Source organism: Ananas comosus, linkage group 22 (assembly GCF_001540865.1).
Source record: "Ananas comosus cultivar F153 linkage group 22, ASM154086v1, whole genome shotgun sequence".
NCBI classification, from domain to species: Eukaryota; Viridiplantae; Streptophyta; class Magnoliopsida; order Poales; family Bromeliaceae; genus Ananas; species Ananas comosus.
In genome coordinates, this window is record NC_033642.1 from 5137935 (window position 1) to 5160259 (window position 22325).

The following is a 22325-nucleotide window of genomic DNA, read 5'->3' on the forward strand; positions in this document are numbered from 1 at the left end:
GCTTTATAAATGGATGCTCACTTGCTAGTCACAATCCTAGTAATTAGTTTCTATTTGCTTTCTGTGTATGACTCATGACATGATACCATGTACTGCTTCTGATACTGACCAAGTTCTGAGGATAGAATGCTGAGAATGGAAAATATAACAAATCACTTATGGTCATTTTCAACAGTACAGGAACAATCAATGTACATTAAATGAACAATTTTTATGAAGGATGTTGGTAGAAGCTAATTAAAGAAGTTAAGATTCTCTTGGAAGGCTGGAAAAGGAATTTCTGATATGGTTTTTCTAAAAAGAGATTCATGTTGCAGTGCCGGTAAAAGTTAAGAAATTGTCTTCCTGTGGTGATTGCTGGTCTGATTTAAGTCAATAGGCGAACCATTGTTTCTGAACCCTCAATTTATTTATCAAATGTGATTTCAGTGAGATATAATAGAAGCAAATATGAGGTGCTAATAAAAGCTTCGAGAATGAAACTATGAATTTGTTTATTTCTCTCTAGAACAAAACTAAGAATCTCTTGTCCGTCCTGCAAATAGTTTATTCAAGGTGGTTTTGGTGATATATATCAACAAATATGGCAAGCTAATAAGAAGCTTTGAGCTACAATCAATGAATTATCTAGCTGAACTCTAGATTGGGAGGCAAGCAAAGGTGCATTTTCAGTCATGGGAAAGATTAGAGATGCTTTGAGTAAATGAGGACTTGATTGAGGTAGAGCATTAGTGAATCACTTGACTAAAATAATAAATACCGTCACTGTTGGAGCTCTGACTTTTGGTTCCAATCTGTAGGGTTACATAGATGAGGAACAAGGTTTAAACTTACGGTTGAAACCGATCCACTACAGCAAAAAGGGATAGGGTTTGGTATGTCCTGCTTCAAAATATGCCAGTTTGGGTTTTTATATTAAATTAGTTTAGTCCTGGCCAAAACCAGAATATAATAATTAAAAGCTGGGGTGAGAACCTTTATGAGATTAAAATTCACCAAAAAATATACACTAATGTGTGAGAACTTTGGCCTTAAGCAAAGTATATTAAAGATGTGTTTATTTAACTAGATATCAAAAAGAAAACTAGGAATAAAGGGTTATATATTCCTCCATTTTCTACTATGCCGGCAACCTCATTGATGCCCAGCATTTTGTATGAGTTAATTATCCAGTGGTTTTATATCTAGTGGATTATGTCTGATCTCATGCATGCGTGTGTAAGTTTATTACATTTTTCTGTCAACTAGATCAGTTTTCTGTAGACTTGATTTTGTTGATAAATAACCACCCCCCATCATGCATACTAAGTCAAACTATCATACTAAGTCAAACTATCTGCATACACCTATGGGAAGTAGGAGAAAAAGCTTACTAAGTAAAATAGACTGCTTGGTAAACAAGAATGAAAGACTTGCGCCCGTGCTTGATTATGGTTTGTTTCTTTTGAAGGAAGCATGGATGCTTGCAACTTGCTTAATTGAGCAACTAGAATAACTTAATATAACTTTGGTACCATTCTCATATATACTACAAAGGAATCATGATTGTCTTACTTTTTTCTGTTTGATAGATATAATTCTATCTGTTGGTGAAAATCAGATCCTTTTTCCAGTATATTCTTAACAGTAACAGGCAGAATTCAGGAATTTTCTGGCTTTGAATAGTTTCTCTAATCTACTTTTTTTCTCTCTGTTTTCATTTTGTTAGGTCCAGTTATTGATATACTTCATGCTTAAATATGCAATGGAGATTTTACTTTCTGAATCAAGTGTCATCACCGGTCATTACTTTCGTTGGACTACAAGCTCAGTGGCAATATTTCTAGCAGTCCTTGGGTTAACAGTTCTTCCTGTTAATGCTGTTGTTGGGACCTATATAAGCAACATGTTTGAAGATAGGTAGGGTACGGTGATGTTTTTCTTCACTGATGTTATTATTGATTATATCTTATGATTTATCATGCCACAATAGTCTTATTCATGCCACAAAATGGATTGTGTGATAGATTACTTTCTAAATGTTTCCCCTTTTTGCAATTGGATCTCTTTTGCATTACTACTTTACCATTTGAAGATTCATTATCAAACTAATTACCCTTATGGAAGAAGAAATTAGATGTTTAATGCTTATGTTTCTCACTGAGTGGATCCAAATTAAGAATCTGTTTGGTGTCTATTTTTCTGTCAATTACATTACTGCTAAACCCCAATTTGGAGTCTGTTTGACATCTACTATTTAGTCAGTCATAGTACTGAACTAGAAAAACTTGCATTATGTTCTACATATATATAGAAATTGTATGGTGATATGAACACTATGATGTACGTTAAGATGTTAATAGAGATTGTTCGGATGAACCCTATGGTAACTCTGAAAATATTTATAGATTATGAATTTATTTGCTTCAGAATGACTGATGCTAAGTTTACTTAGTGTCAAATAATCAAGGAACCAGTACACATGTAAATCTTTTTTCATTCGTTAGAATTTATGGAAGCATTAAATTAGTAACAATGGATAGTTTGCCAAAAATATATCTGGCAAAAAATAACAAGCGTTTTTTGTTTATTACTGGACTATCACTAGTTTAGTGTTTACCTAGCTGCTATGTTTAATCCTGAAACTGCACTTGTAATCACTACTGTAGTTTCATTACACCCTCAACGAAAACTTTTGGTATTTCATTTGAGCCATAATAGTGATGGATAGAAATTTTTGAACCTTTCTTTTTCTCAATACTATGATCAGAAATATGATATCTGATGTCAAGCCTCAATTTACAATTAATCTGCATTTCCAATTAATTAATATTGGATGTTAGTATGTTAAACTTCCATAGTTATTTTATCACTGTTTTGATAGAACTGATATAATCAGGGAATACGTATATTTGGAGATGAATACATATATTTGGAGATTCTAACATAAAGTTCAACTGATATAATTTTCATGTTGGAGAAATTTTATGGCTGCTGATGAATTCTTAATAGAATACAATGACATATAATTATACTGTTGTTCCCTTGGAACTTCACAATTCGAAAGTTGCTAATTACATATATAAGAACAATCATCTCTCTTCTAAGAAGACAAGTAAATAACCATACTGGAAAATGTAGCTAATTTTCTAAAGCATCCCAAAACACCATATCTCACCTAAGTTTTCTTCTACAACTATAATCCCTCTTGGATTTGCTTACTAGCATGTTTGAATAGACTTTTATAGCACTCGTAAAGCTATCTATTTACGATTTAGTTTCAGTGGTCTTATGCAAATTTACAATGAAATTACTATTTTCTCATCGAAGCTTTGCCCACAGGTCAGTTATGTATGACTGCATTTTTTCTTTGGTCATCTAGAATATTGCTGCTCCCTTTTGCCCTTTTTCATTCATTTACTTCTTACAATTTCAAAAACAACTCGTGTTTGTACATGTCATATATTTTGATTTGATATTGATTGTCAATAATTAAAGTCTGGAGTATTCACAATATCTATTGAGTGTAGTTTTTACTTATTTTTAATACTTGATTATTGATGTTTTGCAGGCAAATCTTGCTAGCATCAGAGATTATGGTTCTTGTAGGCATTATCTTCAGCTTCCATGTCACAAGTTCGTATACAGTTCCACAATATGTGACATCAGCACTCATCACATTTGTATCAGCTGAAGTTCTAGAAGGTAATATATGAATTATTTACTTGTCTGTAATATTATTTGCCGGATTGAGTTTCTCTATTTCTCTGCTTGTCTATAGAAATCCAATTATTGTATACTTACCACCATTAAATGAGGTAGCCCATATATATATATATATATATATATATATATATATATAGAGAGAGAGAGAGAGAGAGAGAGAGAGAGAGAGAGAGAGAGAGAGAGAGAGAGAGTTGAGCTGGAATACTATTGATAGTATTTGACCCCTTTTGCTATCAAGTTTTTAACCCTTGGATGAGAAATTGTAGGAGTAGGATGATATTAGTCCCTTAAGGTTGAGTAGTCCTCCTAGGATTGAGTGGTCCCTACTAGGTTATAATATTTAATTCAATGGTTATAAATAATCAAAGGAATTGATCCAAAGGCTAAAAACTTGATAGCAAAAGAGGGCAAATACTATTAATAGTATTCTAGCTTAACTTTATATATACTATTAATAGTATACTATTGGATGAGAAATTTTAGTATTATATCACCACTCTTTGTGAGATTTTTTTTTTCAGCCATTAATATTGAACCCTTTTGATCGCGAGGTAAATGATATCAAAAAAATCGCAAAATTTATTTTCTAGATACTTCAAATACGCTACATCAAGTTTAACGGAGCCAATCATCGATTCGGAAGCTCCATCATTGAAAACGGCTTAGGAGCACGGAGGCCTCCATGCTCCTAATAGCATACAAGACCTAATATATATATATATATATATATATAGCGTTCGGTCGTCAGAAGCCACTAATATTTTCCCTTTTATTTCAAATAAGGAAAATATATGTTATTTATTATTTTCAATCATCCGTCTATGATAAGTTTGTAGAACATGCTTTCTAAGAATTGTGTAATTATGAGTCAAAATACTCAAGGCAAGAATTGCTGCAATGATTATAGTTTGTCCGTAGTTTTAGATATCATATTCATATTTGGAGGCATGTTTCAATTTTAATTGCTAGAATTATTGTGACATAAATAAGACAAAAGAAGACTAAGAGGAGTAGTAACTATCTAAGTTTGACGTAAGAGTAGTACCTATTACGCTTTGTACATTTAGAATGGATTACTAGTCTTCCTAATCAATTCACCGCCCAGAAAATTGCTGGAACAAATCTTTCTACTCATCACCAGGTAGCATGTGCTTTTACTTAACTCACTACTTTGTTAGCCAAGAAATCTGCGGTACATTTTCTTCAAGGACAAAGTTTATATACATTCTATGTTATTCCGCTACTCGAGGATAACGGAGAAAAGCCAGTTTTGTGGTCATATTTGATTAATTTAATGATTGCCAGAGATGCATGTAATTGTGGGGATTACTGTAGTCTATAATAGTTATGAGGATAATGAGGAATAAAGCGAAGCATATGGCTATTCCATTGGATTCCTATGGTATCTTAGAGTAGCAATGTTTGACCACAAAAGCTATTTTCCCTTTCTTTGAGTTTGTGTTTATTTGGCAGAATAAGAGGGCTAACTTGAGTTATTCATCTGTTGTGTCCCCCAAATTAAGCAGTTGTTGAGTGCATAAATAGGACATTTTTATTTTGCTTATTCAGTACTGTGTTAAGATGTGTGCTATTGGTTTTTCTCTCTCCTATTCTTTATGTTTATATTTTGTGCAGGAGCATGTCTAGCCAATCTATCGGCAGAATACAATCTTATAGGTTCAGGTCTTGAATACTTGTAGACTATTTGCTACCGAAATAACTTTTTTTTTTCTTTTTTTTCTTTTTTGTTTGAGAGATAGGTAGCACGCTACCCGCTTCATTTATTTCATTTAGAAATAAACTTAGCTGGAAATGTGAATCAACTAGGATTCGAACTTGAGTTTCGGGTACCAACCACCAAGCCCTTTGCCACTTGCTCTAGGGACGGTCGGTGAAATTGTTAGAAAATTGCGTACGGTAAAACGCAGCGGAAAAAGAAATCAAACAAATTTGATTTTGAAAAACTCTCGAGATCTAATCTCAAAAACCACGCAATTAGGATCCCTCATGTTCTTTAAGATTAAAGGAGAAAAGTAAGATCGAATCATTACCTTTTTCGCGGATAAATTCTTGCCTCAATTTCTGCAGGAAAACGTTCCCTCGATCGTGGGGCCACTCCTGTAGCTAGTTTAGTTCTTGGAGCACACCTATGGATATCTCCGGCCTGCGCACACGCCGAAGTTCTCTTGGGCTAAGGTGCTAGTAGTATATATAGTGCATATATCAATATGCAAATAATATTGAAGTCTCAGCTGGTTTGCAACATGTTGGAGGTTCCCTATTGTAATTAGATTTGATTTAATTTTATTAGAAATTTCCAATCTAACCGTTTGTGCCGACACGACAAGAGTTACCTTCACTCAAAATAAAGAACTTATGTTATATGATAATATGACCATCACAAGAGTCTATGCTGCATAATGTCTAATTTGAGAAACAGGGCATAAGTAAAATAAGTATTGACATAAAAAACTTTTGCATATTTGTTACCTATTGTTCGAACTTGTATTGATCTCCTTATGACTTGGTGAAGTTGTACATAGATGGTATGCGACGGTTTAGACAACCTTTGCCTATACCCTTTTCTCAATATTTAGAAATGTGACAATGTATCTAAATATATATTTTTCGCAAGGAATGTTCTATCGTTGAATTGATTGCTCGATATAAGTTTGGATTCATTCTTCTCCCACATAAAATAACAATATATGGCGCAATGCAGAGTGTCAATCTCTCCTTCTCTCACAATAGTTATGTAACGCGCCTTGCACGCGAGAACGCTACAACGCGGGCTTCTGTCGCGAACTGAACCTGTTGCTCGAGTGGTAGCAGACGGCACGATTCACCCTGGCTGGTATTTGGGTTACAGACAACTCTCAACGCACCATTGCTCCCGCCTTGGTCATCTTGTTGCCTCAGATTGTCGCCACAGTCGTCGATACATAAACTCTCTTTCTAATGAAAGTCATTAGCTTACTTAGACTAGCTAGCTTTGGCTCCTCTGAATAAGAGTCGATTGATTCATTCATGTCCAATAGAATTGAATTTTTTTGTGGATGCCCTCGCGGAAAGCTCTGATTGTGTTCAATATAAAAAACTTGGTAATATTGACGTTTTGTTCCATTAAGTTAAGTATCTGCAAATTATTTTACGGAAGGACTCTGGATTGGGGTTGTTCTTTGGATCAGCGCACCTTGATCAGTCTGTGGTCCCGTATGCTTTTAGAAGTTTGGAATTCGTTAATAAATGCTCTTATCCTTAATGTTTAATTCCTGTCTTGACGTGGTGATTTCGGATGTAAGTTGTGATTTCATTTTCCGTTCATGTTGTAGAGATTAATTAAATTAGACCATGATAATTGAATTTTATTGTGAAGTTTTGTTTGGGCTTGCTCTGCATCCGTAGATACGGGGCTTCTATTTCTATCTTTAATCAGCGTCACACTCATAATCAAATTTAAATCAGAACTGTTTTTTGATGGACGAGAATAATGTGATTATGTTTACTAGTAAAACTGCTAGCTGAAGCCTTCCTATAGTGCGCACCACTTATCCTATTCATCTTTCCTCTACGTTCAGAGGACGCGAGATCACTCTGCACGGTGGTCTCGCCTGCCCTCTTCGCGGTTTTCTTCAATGCTGCCAGACATCGCGAAAAAAAAAAAAAAAAAAAAAAGAGTTCTACCAAAAACATTAGAAAAGTTAGCATCGAGTTTCTCACAACCTGATTATTCCGTAACTAAGGCCTTTAGAATAGCATCCCTAGTTCACCCGACGGGTTCAACTCGATTCGATGGCGATGCGGCGATATAGCCTGTGTTTCGCGACAAGTATTGGCTAGAGAAGTCGAGCTGCTTCCTGTTTTTAAAAAAGATGAGCACATCAAGAATCACCTACACGCTTTGAAATCATAGAGCACGGATACTATAAGAGCATATTTGGTTGGCCGAAATGACTCTAAGTGAAAAAAAAAAGTCACTTTTAGCAAAAGTAATTTCACAAAAAGTGATTTATTTCAGTTCAAATGTTGATTGGTTATATAAAGTGAAATATGTAAAATCTCAGTCTTTGTCATTTTTTAGTTGCTTAATCTATGATAAATAAGTGAAACTATAAATAACACTCATATCGCAATTTAAATCTCAAAATTTTTAAATTTAAATTTATATTTTATATTCATAATCAAATTATATCTTAACATTTAAATGTTTAACTTAAATCTGCAGTTAATTGTATAATTAAAAATTAAGAACAAATTAACAATTGAATTTAAAGTTATAAGTCTATATACTCATTAATTGAAATTAAATTCTAAATAAAAGTTCAAATAAAAGAAATTGAACATGTATTCAATTTGAATTCATAATTTGGAATCATATCTTTTAAATTATCTTTGCTTAAATGTCTGAATTCAAATATAATTCACAATTTGAATAATATGTTAAATTAAAATTAAAATTTGTGTTTAAATACAATTCCGACTGAACCTTTGAATCATAATTCGAATTCAAATTCAAACTGAAACTCAATTTATGAAATTAAATATAAATAACAAATTTAATTTGAATTTGAATTTCAACTAAAATTTTAAATTTTAAATTCAAATTTCAGTCTAATAATTTGAAATTATATTTAGAACAATTTAAATTCAAAGTTCAAAAATGAACATTAAGCTAAATAATAATTTATTAATTTAAATTTCTAAAATTTGAATTAAATTAAATTCTAGACATTCAATTTAAATAAAATAAATAATTATTAAATTTAAATTAAATATAAATGTCATAATTTGAATTCAAAAAATTATTATGTTGAAGTTTGATTTAACAAATATAATTCATAAATGTGATCATGTCGTTTACCTTCAAACCTTTAAAAATAAATTCAACAGATAAGCTAAAACCAATATAACTTATACTAAGCTCCACATTTTGTAACTTTAAATTTTTAATGCCGAAGTCAAAAAATAGCCCACTTTTGTAAAGTAACTTGCAATATCACTTTCGCAAACTAAATAACTGATAAAATTGTTCACTTTTTAAAAGTACCACTTCGAATGATTTATTTTCGGCCAAACCAAACATCCCTAAAATAGGGATTAGGAGACATTGTGTTACATTAAGAGCCATTTTAGAGATGGTTTTTAAAGGGGTAAATTGCCACTGTTACCCCCTATAAAGCCGTTAATTTGAAAACTGACGAAAAAATAACATAAATGAAAAACTTAGTACCATTTGTTCGGGTATAACAGAATATATGTTTATTTTTTTATACCTGGATAGCTTGCTAATTCCGGGATTACATTTAAAACATTGCGTTTTGTTTGTAAAACGTTAGTAATTTAAGTTTTTTTTGATGAAATGAAATTGTGTTTGGTTATGTATAGGATGATAGTGTGAGAAAGGTAAAAAGATGATCGTAAATTTTGAAAATCCAAAATTTGCCCTTGCATTGTATTATGGAAATATAGAATTCTATTTCATAATAAATTATGGAAATTATTAAATCAATATTATACAAATAAAACATGCAACCTAACATTGTGACTCATAACTCTAGATTTAAGATGAAATTTCTTTGAATTGCACTGACAGAACAGTAACGATGAAAAAGTAGATTAAACTCTACAACTACGATCATGATTCAACATAAAAAAATAATGCAAGCAGGTTGTAACTTTAACTTAACTATTGTCCAAAGTCTAAGATTTAAAAAAACATTCAGTTCTCCCACAACTCAAACGAAAAAAAAACATGCAACTAATAGAAAACTTGCCAATTTTACATCTGATAATCTCTTTGGCCAATAATGTGGCCAGTGTAGTTGTGCTTCTCCACTCAATCCTAATCTCATAAGAATCAAGGATTAAAAAAGATATTTGATGTGCACATGCGGAAGCTCAACAATAATATTGAAGAAACACCTGAGTATAAACCGGAGGGAACGTACTATAGAACTGGCGAGTGGTTACCAATGCGTTCTGATCGCTGAATAATGGCCCGAAAAAATAGTAGTGAGCCGATCATGGATAGGGAATACGGACTGTAGGGACGATCCTATAAAATAGTGCAAATAACGTCTAGAAAGTGTCTGTTTTCCAAACAGAAAAAACTACCTTTATTTCCTCTGCAATTTTCTGCATTTTCTAGGAGTATCTAACTTGTAATTCTTTTACTTTCTCACAGCATTTACCGTTTTCCTAGAGTACAATTTAAGGAGATCAACCAGTCTGTATGCCCTCAAGCACACTTCGATCCCTTAGTATGTGTTTGCAACATAATTCCAATATAAAAGCATTCGGCTCATTCAGCCCGACCCAAAACCCGTGCTGGTTCTGTACAATCGGTCTCATCCAGGCTGCAACCGAGTCTACAATAAAAGTCTTTGAACTCGGTCTAGATCCGATCTCCTCATCAGCGCGAAATCGCTTGACTCCAAGTCGAAGGCGCAACTTCTGAGGGTCCACTAAATCGGTAGCCGTTCCTAATCCCGAACACGCTTCCAGAGAAAGATCTTTGATCGGTGTCAAAGAGAAGGAATTCGGCTCTTATACAAATTTTTTGGCACGCACCGTGGACACCAAGTCTAGGTAAATTTACTTTCTACTGAAGTTACTTTGGCCAAGTGATAATTGCATAATTTGCGCAATAGGTCGTTCCTAAAGAAATTCCAGAACGATCAAACCATAATTTAGATAATTTGGCGAACGCCAAGCAGTTTGCCAACTTGAAGTGAACTATGGTCAAATCCTGATACAACCAAGAGCCTAATTGTGCTCAACGCTGTGACCAAATGTACACATGGTCTACAAACTGAAGCCAAAATAGTCATAGAAATACGTCCCGTTTTAATGCAGTACTGCCACAATCATCACGGCCTCTAACAAAATGCTGCCCGAAAGGGCAATCATTGACTCGTAAATAACAACCTGTAACATCTGGGGCAACGGCCTGTATTACATACCTGGTTAACATAAATCTTGTAACACCGGTCAGCGTCCCAACACCCAACACGCAGGGCCACCATTTCAGCAATTTTAGCAGACCATTCTGCAGAAAACGCGTCAACTAACGCAGAAATAGCCTGGGGTTTACCACCTCCCTCCCACCAATGGTGATATCATTTCCAAAATATTAGAGCAGGCTGGGGGGCAGGCTCCGAAATACAAGGGGTTAACCTCTATGGCAACTTCAGACTACCACCAGGAATGCATAGCACAGGTACCAGTCGCTTGCAGGGAACAACAATGAAATATAACTTCAATATGCAAAAGCCATCCAAAATGACTTCGAGTGGCCACGCAAGTCCGGCATGCGGCCTGTGTTATAGATCTCCTTATCCAGCAAATATAGATACATTTAACATCCTTACCGCAAATTGATGGCCAGAAGTGAAAATTTCTAGTGTGACCTGGAAAACACGGTCGAGACATTGTGCGGATTTATCGTACATTAATGCCGAAATGCTCTGCAGATCCGTTCTTTAAAAACTTAGAATTATTTAATACCTCGGTTAATCAAGAACAGCTTACTTATATATAAGTACCATCACGAATTCTGTCTGAATCTGGACGATATAAAAAAAGAATTTCATAAACAATTATAGATCAGTACCAGAAATTCGATTGCTTATAGCTAGCCAATTTAGCAAAGAATAGATAATCGGTTTAAGAGCTATTTGAACCGATTAAACGGCAAGTATGCCCGTGATTTGTAAAATGCGGAATAAATTCCAATATGGATTTATATTGGCTTATACTTCTAAAATTAAAGATCAATTTTGAAGAACAATATATTTTCCAATATCTTATTGATTTGGATTCGGGTGCTTAATATGTAGCAATTTCAAAGGAAACAAATGAAATCTGCCCAGATGAGCCGAAACAGCTAAAGAAAAAAAAGAAGAATATATCTTCCTTGAAGAATCTTCGCTTCAAAGAGAGCCGAAATACATTTAAAAGAAACCAGATGGATTCGGCTCTGACCTGAAGGCCAAATACTATGTGGCATAATAGTGAAAAACCGCCAGCCATAAAATGTGCCCGTTAAAGCCTGTAAATCAAGCGAGCAAAAAACACGAGTATACATACACTATCCATTTGAGTTTCTAAAAACCTGATTAATCTTTGATACGGTTGCTAAAGTAGAGGCCGATATTCCAGCTGCAAGTAGGGTCAAACTATACCTCCTGGAGAGGACTGAAAAATGATATAAATATTGTACAAGGCACCAAATCATGGAGCCATAGAACAAATTGATGCACTGACCTTTAAAAAGCAGATTCATAAAAGAAATAAACTAAGGTTGCATCATATCGTCGACGCGAAGAAAATAAAATATGGAATCTGACAAAGAATCCGTTTTCCATCGCAGTTCAATATGTGGACCACAAAAGGAAGGCAAATTGCGGTATTAAGAAAACAACGAAAGCAATTGCCTACACCAAGAGAAACACTTCGCGTTGAATAAGGTGGCAAGGCTAAATCGATCAATGAAAGATTGGAAATAATTTATCCACTGAGAAAAGACCATAATGAAAGGAGAGAATTCATGGCGTCCGATCTGAGCGAATGGAGAAAATTCGAAGCAGAGACATCAGAAAGGCTCAGATAAAGCTCCACGAATCCAGGCCAAATTGACTCGATGAAAATACAAAAAGACTTATTGATGGCAAAAAGTCTTAATATTACCTATCAATAGTAGAAAGAAATGAGTACCCAGAGAAACCATTTCGCTCAAAACAGAATTTCTAGATATCTGCCCAAAGCGTCAACATTCAGACAGGCGAACTTGAAACCGGCAGTTTAGGGAGACCGAGGGGGATATAGAATCCTCGTCGACGAGTAGTCATGATGGCTCGCATACAACCCTTGGCTCGAGACCCTATTGAAAAGAAGAAAATTTTTGAGAAAAATCATCTCAGACAGTGAAGTACCAGCAAACGTCCGATTAATCAAATGGCATGAAGCGAAACCAATCGCCAATTGGCATGGCCGATGTAACAAAACCATAAAATTTACGCACCATCAGAGATTGCAAGGCCAAAGCAAAGACACCATATAAAAAAACGAAAGGAGTTAAGTGAACTACGAAGACGACCTTACGGAACCAACAAAATCCTATTCGTATGATTGCGGAAGACATGAAGCGGTCGTCATCGACCGTGTCCTTTGGTTAAAATCGAAGATATAATGCCAATTTCCGGCCGAGAAACTGAGCAATATAAGATAACCAAAAAGAGTTTAAGAGAAGATAGGATTTGGTGATGACACAACAAGCCTCTTCATCTTTATAAAGTTCGGCTAGAGCACTATCATGTACTGCTTATAATTGCCGGAGTCGGAGTGAGAAAGTAAATTTGTATCAATAATCTCGCCAAATCTTTTCCTAAAAGCTCTCCATGTCAATTTTGTGTAGCCGTTGAGGAACGAGAAGTGCTTGCGAACATCCCCTTCTGACATCCATCTATGTAAGTATAATGCCTACGCCTTTCCGGTTGTAGTCCTTTTCAGATAAGAACCAATTAGCCTTGATATGACAGTAAATGCCATTGCCCTACATTTTTCGCATAATGCCTGGAATTTCCTATATTATTGAACAACAACAAATAACATTTGCATCATAAATATATTATAGTAAAAAAAAAATACCTGAGAAAAGAGGTTGTAATATACAAAACATACTGCTATGATGCTCCCAACACTTGGTCAACTGGCTATTGGAATGTTCTATGTGTATCCCACACCCCACCTTTTTTGTTGGCTAGAGTTTTGAATAGTTAAAATATATGACAGTTTCAAAATTCACTGATTTTGTAAAGTGACTTGTATAAGACTTAAATTTGTCCTTTAGTTGAAGTCGTGAACTATCCTAGTCCCATGCCCAACGTAAAATTTCATTCAACAAATTTTCAAGAACAGCTCCTCTTCATTAAAGTTCAACATTGCAGAACCATTTTTCAGTATCAGTTCTCTAATCAACACTTCATTTTTTGATGACTCTTGCAGAAGCACTCTGAAAACTTTGGCTATTTTGGTGAGGATCATCGATTTATTGGGCTTTTATTTTTTAGCAAAAGATAGCATTCCCGTCTTTTTGCGGAGGAAGCCATTTGAGAGTAATAAAAAATAATTATAATTATAAATATCAAACACATCGCGCAGAAAAGAAAAGATCTCAAATAATTTTCTTATTTTTAAGTCTTAGGGGAAGTTCAAATAGAAACCAAGCGGCTGCAATCGTTTTAAAAGACACCACCTAAACATAGATACCTCCTCAAATCCCCTGCCCCTATTCATACCTTTTTATAAACTTCTCCATCGAATCAAACCACACCCAGAATCCAAACCAACAAATTTCTAAAATCACATTCGGGGCTTGCCACATTTTCCTATCCCATTTAAATCTGAAAGTTAATTTCAGCTCACAATCAAGATTGAATTTATTAGTAGAATAAGTCGCCTCTCTTAGCTTATCTTCTATACCTACAGCTATTTCTGATTCTTACCACGATACCATGGATCGTAAATCGAAATTGGGGCATTAAATAAAAAATCTTGCAACTTGAGACAAATATCATTGAAATTCAAGAAATAAAAAATATTTTCAAAAATTAAGATTTTAACAATAAACAAATAAGTAATCTTAAAGATAGAAGCTTTAATAAAATGTATATATCTATATTAATAGTAGCTCTAGAAGCCTACCTCAAGTTCCTCTTTCAAAAATAATTTTTATCACAAACAAATACTCAATACACCGAGCAGAGAATAATAGTAACAACTCACGAAAATATATTAGAGCAAAGAACTGGAGTTTAAGACAACTATGAAAAAAAGCTTACCTTCATTTGCATTGACCTTATAAGGGGAAACACTTGAACACATATTTCTTACTGATAACCAAATAGTACTAGTAAATGGTGATTTGATAAACAACCAGGCAACCAAAGATGTTGGGTGCCCTCACAAATATAAATCATATTAATAAGTGTTACTGCAAGATTTTGAGAGGGTCTTACCGCAATAAAGATAGATGCTGGATGAGATTCGTTGCTCAAGGATAGCAGGCTGTTTGGTAGGAGAGAGGACGAGAGTGATAGTGAGAGAGGAGTCCCTGAACGAAGAATGAGAGAAATTAGAGAATTAAGATGAATAGGTCAATTGATTTAAGCTTCAGATCTTGCCTGCGCTTAATATGCCCGAGGTTCTAAAGGAAAGAGACACAGAAGAGTGGGGATTGAAATAGCGAAGATGACGATAGAGATCGAGGAGAGAGGGCAGCGAGGTGAAGGGTGGTTGGAGCAGTAAGTCAACTGGGAGAATGAGGAGATCTCGCTCAGTATCTCCTTTCATACGTACCCAGTAGTGTGAGTGTAATGGAGTTAGCAGAGGCAAAGAGAAGGAGGACAGGTAATATGGCAAAATTCGATGGTGAATGGGAAACAGCGAGGTAGTAGCAGCAAGCAATGTTTGAAGCACGAAGAAGGAAATCGCTGACCGATTTCTAACATGCGCTTGAATACAGAACGCTCTTTTGCATCAATGTATTGTCCAGGCAGGTTACTAAGGAATAAGGGTAATCGCGTGTAGCCTTGCGAATAACTCCTTAAGCGAAGGAATATCCAGAACGCTAAAAAATTTCTTACATGTTCAGAATAGGGTGGGCATAAAAAGGGCTTATTTCTAGGGGAGTGAAATGGATATGGAGGTACCGCGAATTTTACCGAAGTATGCAACTGAACGAGTGATTACGGCGATTAAGGATCGGATAGGAATGGGATATTGATAAGCAAAGAATTAAATAAGTCTCGACGGATATGATCGATAGAGATTACTGTATGCTTCGAGCCGCAAAGTCCCAGCCCGAAACCGGAACCGCGAACAAATTTTAATATGATATAATATAGTTAAAAATAAATGCAAGGCCGTTTAGAATCTGAAGTCCTAAAAGCCAAAAAAAAATACTTACATCTTTATAATTATATTTTATATAAATAAATAATATAGATATTATTTTAAATATTTACCCGCAACTAAACCCAACGTATTTATAAAAAAAGGGCCCACCTATATATTTAAAATCAAAGACTGGTTGAATCGAAATCTAAACGGCTAATGATCTCATCAACATTAACATCACCTTTCGTACCCTAATGGCCTTCCTCTTCCAAAAATGACCTCACGGATTGCACAGTGGACCTTGTCTGTTCTCTGTGTTGTCGGTCCGGCGAACCTACGCTTGAAAATTGGGGTGGGTAGGTCGAAGACCCCCAGGCAGTGCGCACGCCGGGTGCCTCCAATGTCGTTCCATTTCCAACAAGCTCCCAAGCAAGCGTCTTGCAGCAGTTTCGTTCTTCTCTTTACCATAATCTTCATCTTTTTTTCCCTCTTTTCTAATGATTTTTTTGAGCAAAATGTTTCCATTTTTATCTTCATCTTTTTCCTCATTTTTCTTTATGTTTTTTTGAGCAAAATGTGCGTTCAATTTTATTATCATCTTTGTCCCCATTCTCTTATGTTTCTTTGAGCAATAAAATCGTGTGTTCATTTGTTTCCCACCTTTTCTGATGATTTTTGAGAAAATTTTTTATTTTATTTTTTATAATTAATAATACTTAGTTCTTATGGATGTGACTAAGAAATTATAGATCTGAAAGTTCTAGTCAAGTTTTCAAACTTTTGTACGAAAAAACTGCGGTTCATTTCCACTACTCTTTGCGATGGACCATCATCTGATGATCAACATATAATCGGGGTTTCGTTTAGAAATCGGTTTCGATGGTCGATCGGTGGATTCGGGTTTTTTTGTTGCGGTTCGGGTTTGGAGTTGATTTGTAAAAATCCAATGCCGGGTTCGGTTCGGATTTAGAATCGGGTTCGGTTCGGATTTAAAAACCCCGCTCCGAATCCGACCCGTTACACATCCTAGTTATTAAACCACTATTTATCTCCACAACCTAAACAGTAGCCTTTATAATTATAATTTATAAATATTCATTAGAAGTTTCAATTAAAGTAAAATTTCGTCAAAATTCACAGATACCTGTGCAATTTACCGGTTCTTGAAGTCCCGCCTTCAAATTTATTGATGTGGAAAAAAAAAAAAATCAAAACCCTAATTACTTTCTTCTCCCCCCAAATCTGAAATTTTGCTCAGTTATCCCCCCCCCCTATCCCCCCCCTTCTTACCCACAACTTAGGGCACTGTTTGCACTCCACTCCTGCCGCAGAACACCGCCGTCGAGTTTCTCACCGCTCCCTGCCCAGCGATGCTCACGCCACACGCTACTCAACGCCAGGCGGGCCCACCACCATTTAAAGTTCCCACCTGCGTGCGTCCTCCCGTTCATGTGATCTCGTGCAGGCGCGCCTTCTCTCCTGAGGCTTTTTCACGATTCCATTTTCTGACTTCAATCGAATTCCACCTTTTACCTTTCCTTATGTTCGTTTTCGAAAATCGATTCCGAAAATTGATTGATTTTGGTTGAATCTTTCGATTGGGTTTTGAGCCCCTAGAATTTGTCCCTATTCGAAACAGTGTCGGCGAGACGACGATTCGCAAAGCGGGAGTTCACTGGCCCTTCTTTGCTGTAGGATTATGTCGGATTTCATGGGCTTTTGTTGCAACATCAAAATGACTAGCACCTACGTTGAGTCAAACAGGGGTATTTGCTTCTTTTCGATGTTTTAGAGGTGTATTCGAATTGATTTCTCACTAACCGAATAGTTTTATCTACAATATACTGCAATATCACCACATAAGGACTCTCAATATCTTAAATAAGCCTCCATTTTTTTCTATCTGCTTATCTAATAAGATTTTGGTTTAGCGTAAATATCTCTCTCTCTTTTTTAATAGTTGATTTGCTTGCAATGTTTTTGTTTGATTATTGAGTTTTGGAACTAAAAATTGATAGTATCGCTTTTTGCCGCCACCATCATAAAAGTCTTCCTTTATTGTCCCCATCAAGTTTGTTAATATTTGTTTAGGTTCCTCCCTATTTTATTTTTTCAAATGGAAAAATATACTTGCGAGCTGAATCCCAAAAAATAGTCTGCCATTGAATTCCACTTCAGTGTATTGGTATTGATGGAGTAAACGATATAAAAAAAGAAAAAAAATAAATCCCTGAGGATGTTCAATATGGAAGTCAGACGGTTGGACATTTTCTTTGGGGTTGATCATCCAAGCACAAAGATAATAGTATTCACCTCGACATAAGCACAAAAATAGATAATGCCCACTATCATACTGGATGATCACTGTCAAAAAATCAAGTTCCTCAAGGTTGTTTCTGAGTCCTGCAAATTGAATCCCATAATAACTGTAAGCTCTTAAGTTTTAAATACATTGATCATCTTCCACTAAAAAGTGACACAAAAGTTAATGATCCAATTTAATTTCTTAACAGTATTTTCCTATCCTCCTCAATGCTTGCATGATACTCTTCATACCAATTACATAGGCCAAACCAATGTCATTTCACTAAGCATCTCTGGCATCGTGCAATAGTTATAAAGAAAATAAAGGGCCTTTGTGTTCTGTCTTTGCAGCATTACAGGACACAATTTCAAAGCTTTCCAAAAGCAAACGTATTTAGTTGTTGTTCGATTTATAGTTTGAGCATTTGGAAGAATGTATGATTTTCTTCAAATTGAATGGTCGCTAGTTGGTGATCCTGTGTTATCGTAAAGTCGTCCCTGTTTATCAAAGTAGCTCATCAACCTCAATGCTTCTTTGTTATGTTACTCTATCGATGCGACCCAGTTTTATCACGGATGGAAACCGATTTCCATAGATAAAATAAGAGAGATCAACACCTTTTAGAATTTGCAGTGCATTTTGGGATCACTTCGATGTCATTGTAGTAAAAGTCGAAGGTTTTATAAAAATAAAGTAAGGAAATGATACTAAACACATAACATATCATATTCCACAGCTATAACCAATAAATTGTTCCTCTTTAGCCACCTAACTGTTGATCTCTGTTAATTGGGCAAAACAAGATTACGAGTTGTGATTCCATTCTTTATTGAATGCTAGTATACTTATTTCTTCTCTTGTAAATAACTTGTGCTCTCCAACGCAACAAACTAATTCTCACGCTTACTGAATCCTATTATACTAGGCCATTTGATAGGAACATGACCTGGTTTTATCTTATCCAGTTTGCATTGGCTAAACCTCGAGCCTTCTCGAGCCACATAATGGCATTGTTTCTTATTCTAAACCAATTTTTCTAAAGCTAATTTGCAATCCCATGAATCATTATTTTCTAAAATAAACATGAATTACTAACTAATCAATATAAATATAATAATATATATAAGTATATATATATATATATATATATATAATATTATATAGAACTAGGCTAGATATACTATTCAAAGTTACCAATCATTGGGCTACCTAAGTTTTTGTCATTGGATTAAAGATGTGCGGTTGGGATGCAGTGGGCCCCCCTAGGTCTGAGTGTAGTTGTGTGAAATAGTATATCTATATGGGTAGATAAATGATCAAAAGGTATATTCTAACGCGGATAAAATTGGTACACAAAGTGCTTCGTGCTATTAATCACAATATATCTCGACCAATATATATATAGAATATTATAGTAGAGGGGCTGGTATTGCTTAGGAAATCACGGAGCGCGCTCCGTGCTTCAAATTATAATTTCGATGTTTATTTCGAATCGACGACGTGCTCCTGTTAGAAGTTGATTCTTAGAAGTATTTAATACCTAAAAAAAATTTTGCGATTTTTTGATATCATTCTGCCTAGTAATCAAGGGCTCAAAAATACAAATAATTTAACTAACGGCCCGGTGACCTGTTGCAGTTAACGGTGTAGAAATATCCAAATCAATCATGAAATTGAAAATAGAAAATCTTATACCATATAAAACAAGATCAATAACTTTAATCTAAAAAATATTAATAGTCATATCATCAATATTCTTGTAAGGATTTATTATTTTCAACCGTTGATTTTGAGCCACTTTCGGTCACTTTAGGCAAATGATAGGTCGAAAAAATCTGCAAATTATTTTCTACGATTATCTTCAAATAAACTCTAACCAAGTCTTAATAAGCCGATCGTTCGAGGTCGATAAGTCCGAACTACGAAAAACAAAGTGAAAATGCACCGGAGCCCCCCGTCTTCCAATAATTAAGCATCCCTAGCGCGCTACTCTATATATATTATTATGACTATAAAGTATATATTATATTAGATAATATTAGTAGGGCTACATACTCTTTATATAGGACCGCTTCGTAGACTCCATAAGTTGTTTTCGGATGTTGGTTTCCGAACGAACGAAAGCCACACCGTTACCAACATTATCTAGGTAATTGAAACCAAAAAAATTTCAAAGTTCGCTATTTTTCGAAAATTCATTATAACCATCCAGTCAAATGCTGTATAAAATGAATGTTAAATATTGAAACGAACATCCTTTAAAAATGGCATGATCGATCCTAACTTTAACGTAGTTATTGATCATTATTCTAATTAGTTCGAATATATTTTCTAATCAATAAATTCAAACCTATTCGATTCTTACATCCGTCAAACTAGCTAAGTATCCCATATTTGTTATTAAAAATTGTCAATCTTGTGAGCTTATTGACGTAAGGTAAAATGAATATCATGAAAATTATAAAATTTATTTAGAGTTTAATCGATCTCTATAAACTGTTTACACGTAATGGATCGTCGATTCGGAAGCTCTATCACCGAAAACAAGCTTAATTAGTACAAGGCTTATCGTGACTCATAAATTAAGTAGCCAGACTCTCTTCTCTCTCTGTACCTTGTATTCATCTCTTCGAGTAAGTCACTGACGAGTGAGTAGACATCCAAGTGACTTCTCGCATTGGTCACGCTCGGTACCCTTGTTCTCTAACAACCACCTGCATATTCGCTTCAGTGTCCCCACACTGTCGACTCGAGACTCGTCTACCCAAAAGGGAAGCGACCTATGCACCAATCTCACTGGATCAATCACCGTCCCCGTGATGATCCATTGATCGGGAGTATTTAGGAATTAACCACCAATGACACATGTCTCAAATTCTCAACTCTTGAGAATATATGTCATCATCTTATTAATTCCTTGGACGATTCATGGACACATACATAACATGAATGGAAATAAAAATCCAAAGTTATTCATAATATTTAAAAGTCAAATACAAATTTATGTCCTAGAAAGAATATATGTGTCGGCCTGGTTGGCTTCTAGGGCATACATCTAACAGAAATAACTTAGTTTCTAGGTTTTAATATATATAGTGCATATATCAGATAGCAAAGTAATAATTTGAATTTCAGCTGGGTTTGCAACCATTTGGAGGTTCCCTTTGCTAATTAGATTTGGATTTAATTTTATTTAGAAAGATTCAAATCTAACCGTGGTTGTGTCCCGACACGACAGAGTTACCTTCACCTCAAAATAAAGGAACTTTATGTGTATATGATAATATGACCCACAAGAGGTCTATTGCTGCATAATGTCTAATTTGAGAAAACAGGATAAGGTAAAATAAAGTATACAAAAACTTTTGCATATTTGCTTACCTTTGTTCGAACTTGTATTGAACTCCTTGAGACTTTGAAGTTTACATAGATGGTATGGCGACGGTTAGACAACCTTGCCTATACCCTTTTCTCAAATTAGAAATTGGTGAGCAATGTATCTAAATATATATTTTTCGCAGGATGTTCTTCGTTGAATTGATTTGCTCGAATGAAGTTTGGATTCATTTTCTTCCCCATAAAATACAATATATTGGCCAATGCAGGTGTCAATCTCTCCCTTCTCTCCAATGTTATGTCATCGCGCCTTGCACGCGGAACCTACAACGGCGGGCTTCTGTCGACGGAAGCTGGAACCTTTGCTCGAGTGGTAGCAGACGGCACGATCACCCTGGCTGGTTATTTGGGTGAAGACAAGCTCCTCAACGTCACCTTGCTCCCGTCCTTGGTCATCTGTGTGGCCTCAATTGTCGCCACAGTCTGTACATACAACTCTCTTTTCTAATGAAAGGCAGCTTAGCTTAGCTTAGCTTAGCTTAGCTTTGTGCTCTCTGAATAAGATCGATTTGATTCATTCATGTCCAATAGAAGTTTGAAATATTTTTTTGTGATGCCCTCGCGGAAGCTCTTGATTGTGTTCAATTACAAAAACTTGTAATTGATTGACGTTTTGTTCCATTAAGTTTTGAAGTATCTGCAATTATTTTACCGAAGGACTCTGGATGTTGGGGTTGTTCTTTTGGATCGGCGGCACCTTTTGATCAGTCTGTGGTCCCGTTGCTTTAGAAGTTTGGAATTCTAATAAATGGCTCTTGTCTATGGGTTTAATTCCTGTCTTGACTGTTGGTATTTCGGATGTATGGTTGGTGATTTCTATTTCCGTTCATGTGTGTAAGATTAATTAATTAGACCATTGATAATTGAATTTTATTGTGAAGTTTTTGTTTGGGTTGCTCTGCAATCGTGATACGGGGCTTCTATTTCTACTTTAATCAGGTCACACTCTATCAAATTTAATCAGACTGTTTTTGATGGACGAATAATGTGATTATTGTTAACTAGTAAAACTGCTAGCTGA

General features: G+C 35.2%; 1 protein-coding gene across 4 annotated transcripts in view; it reads left to right on the forward strand.

Moving 5' to 3' along the window:
* LOC109727260 (SPX domain-containing membrane protein Os06g0129400-like) overlaps positions 1-22075 on the forward strand; it is a 34769-nt gene extending 12694 nt beyond the window's left edge. For 3 of the 4 annotated variants that reach the window (XM_020257300.1, XM_020257301.1, XM_020257302.1), the window contains exons 9-11: positions 1709-1899; positions 3551-3684; positions 21514-22075. In XM_020257300.1, the coding sequence (XP_020112889.1) occupies positions 1709-1899; positions 3551-3684; positions 21514-21752 (564 nt within the window). In that variant the 3' untranslated portion in view covers positions 21753-22075. Of the gene's footprint in view, positions 1-1708; positions 1900-3550; positions 3685-21429 lie in introns of all 4 variants that reach the window. The other variant, XM_020257303.1, reaches the window with a different exon arrangement.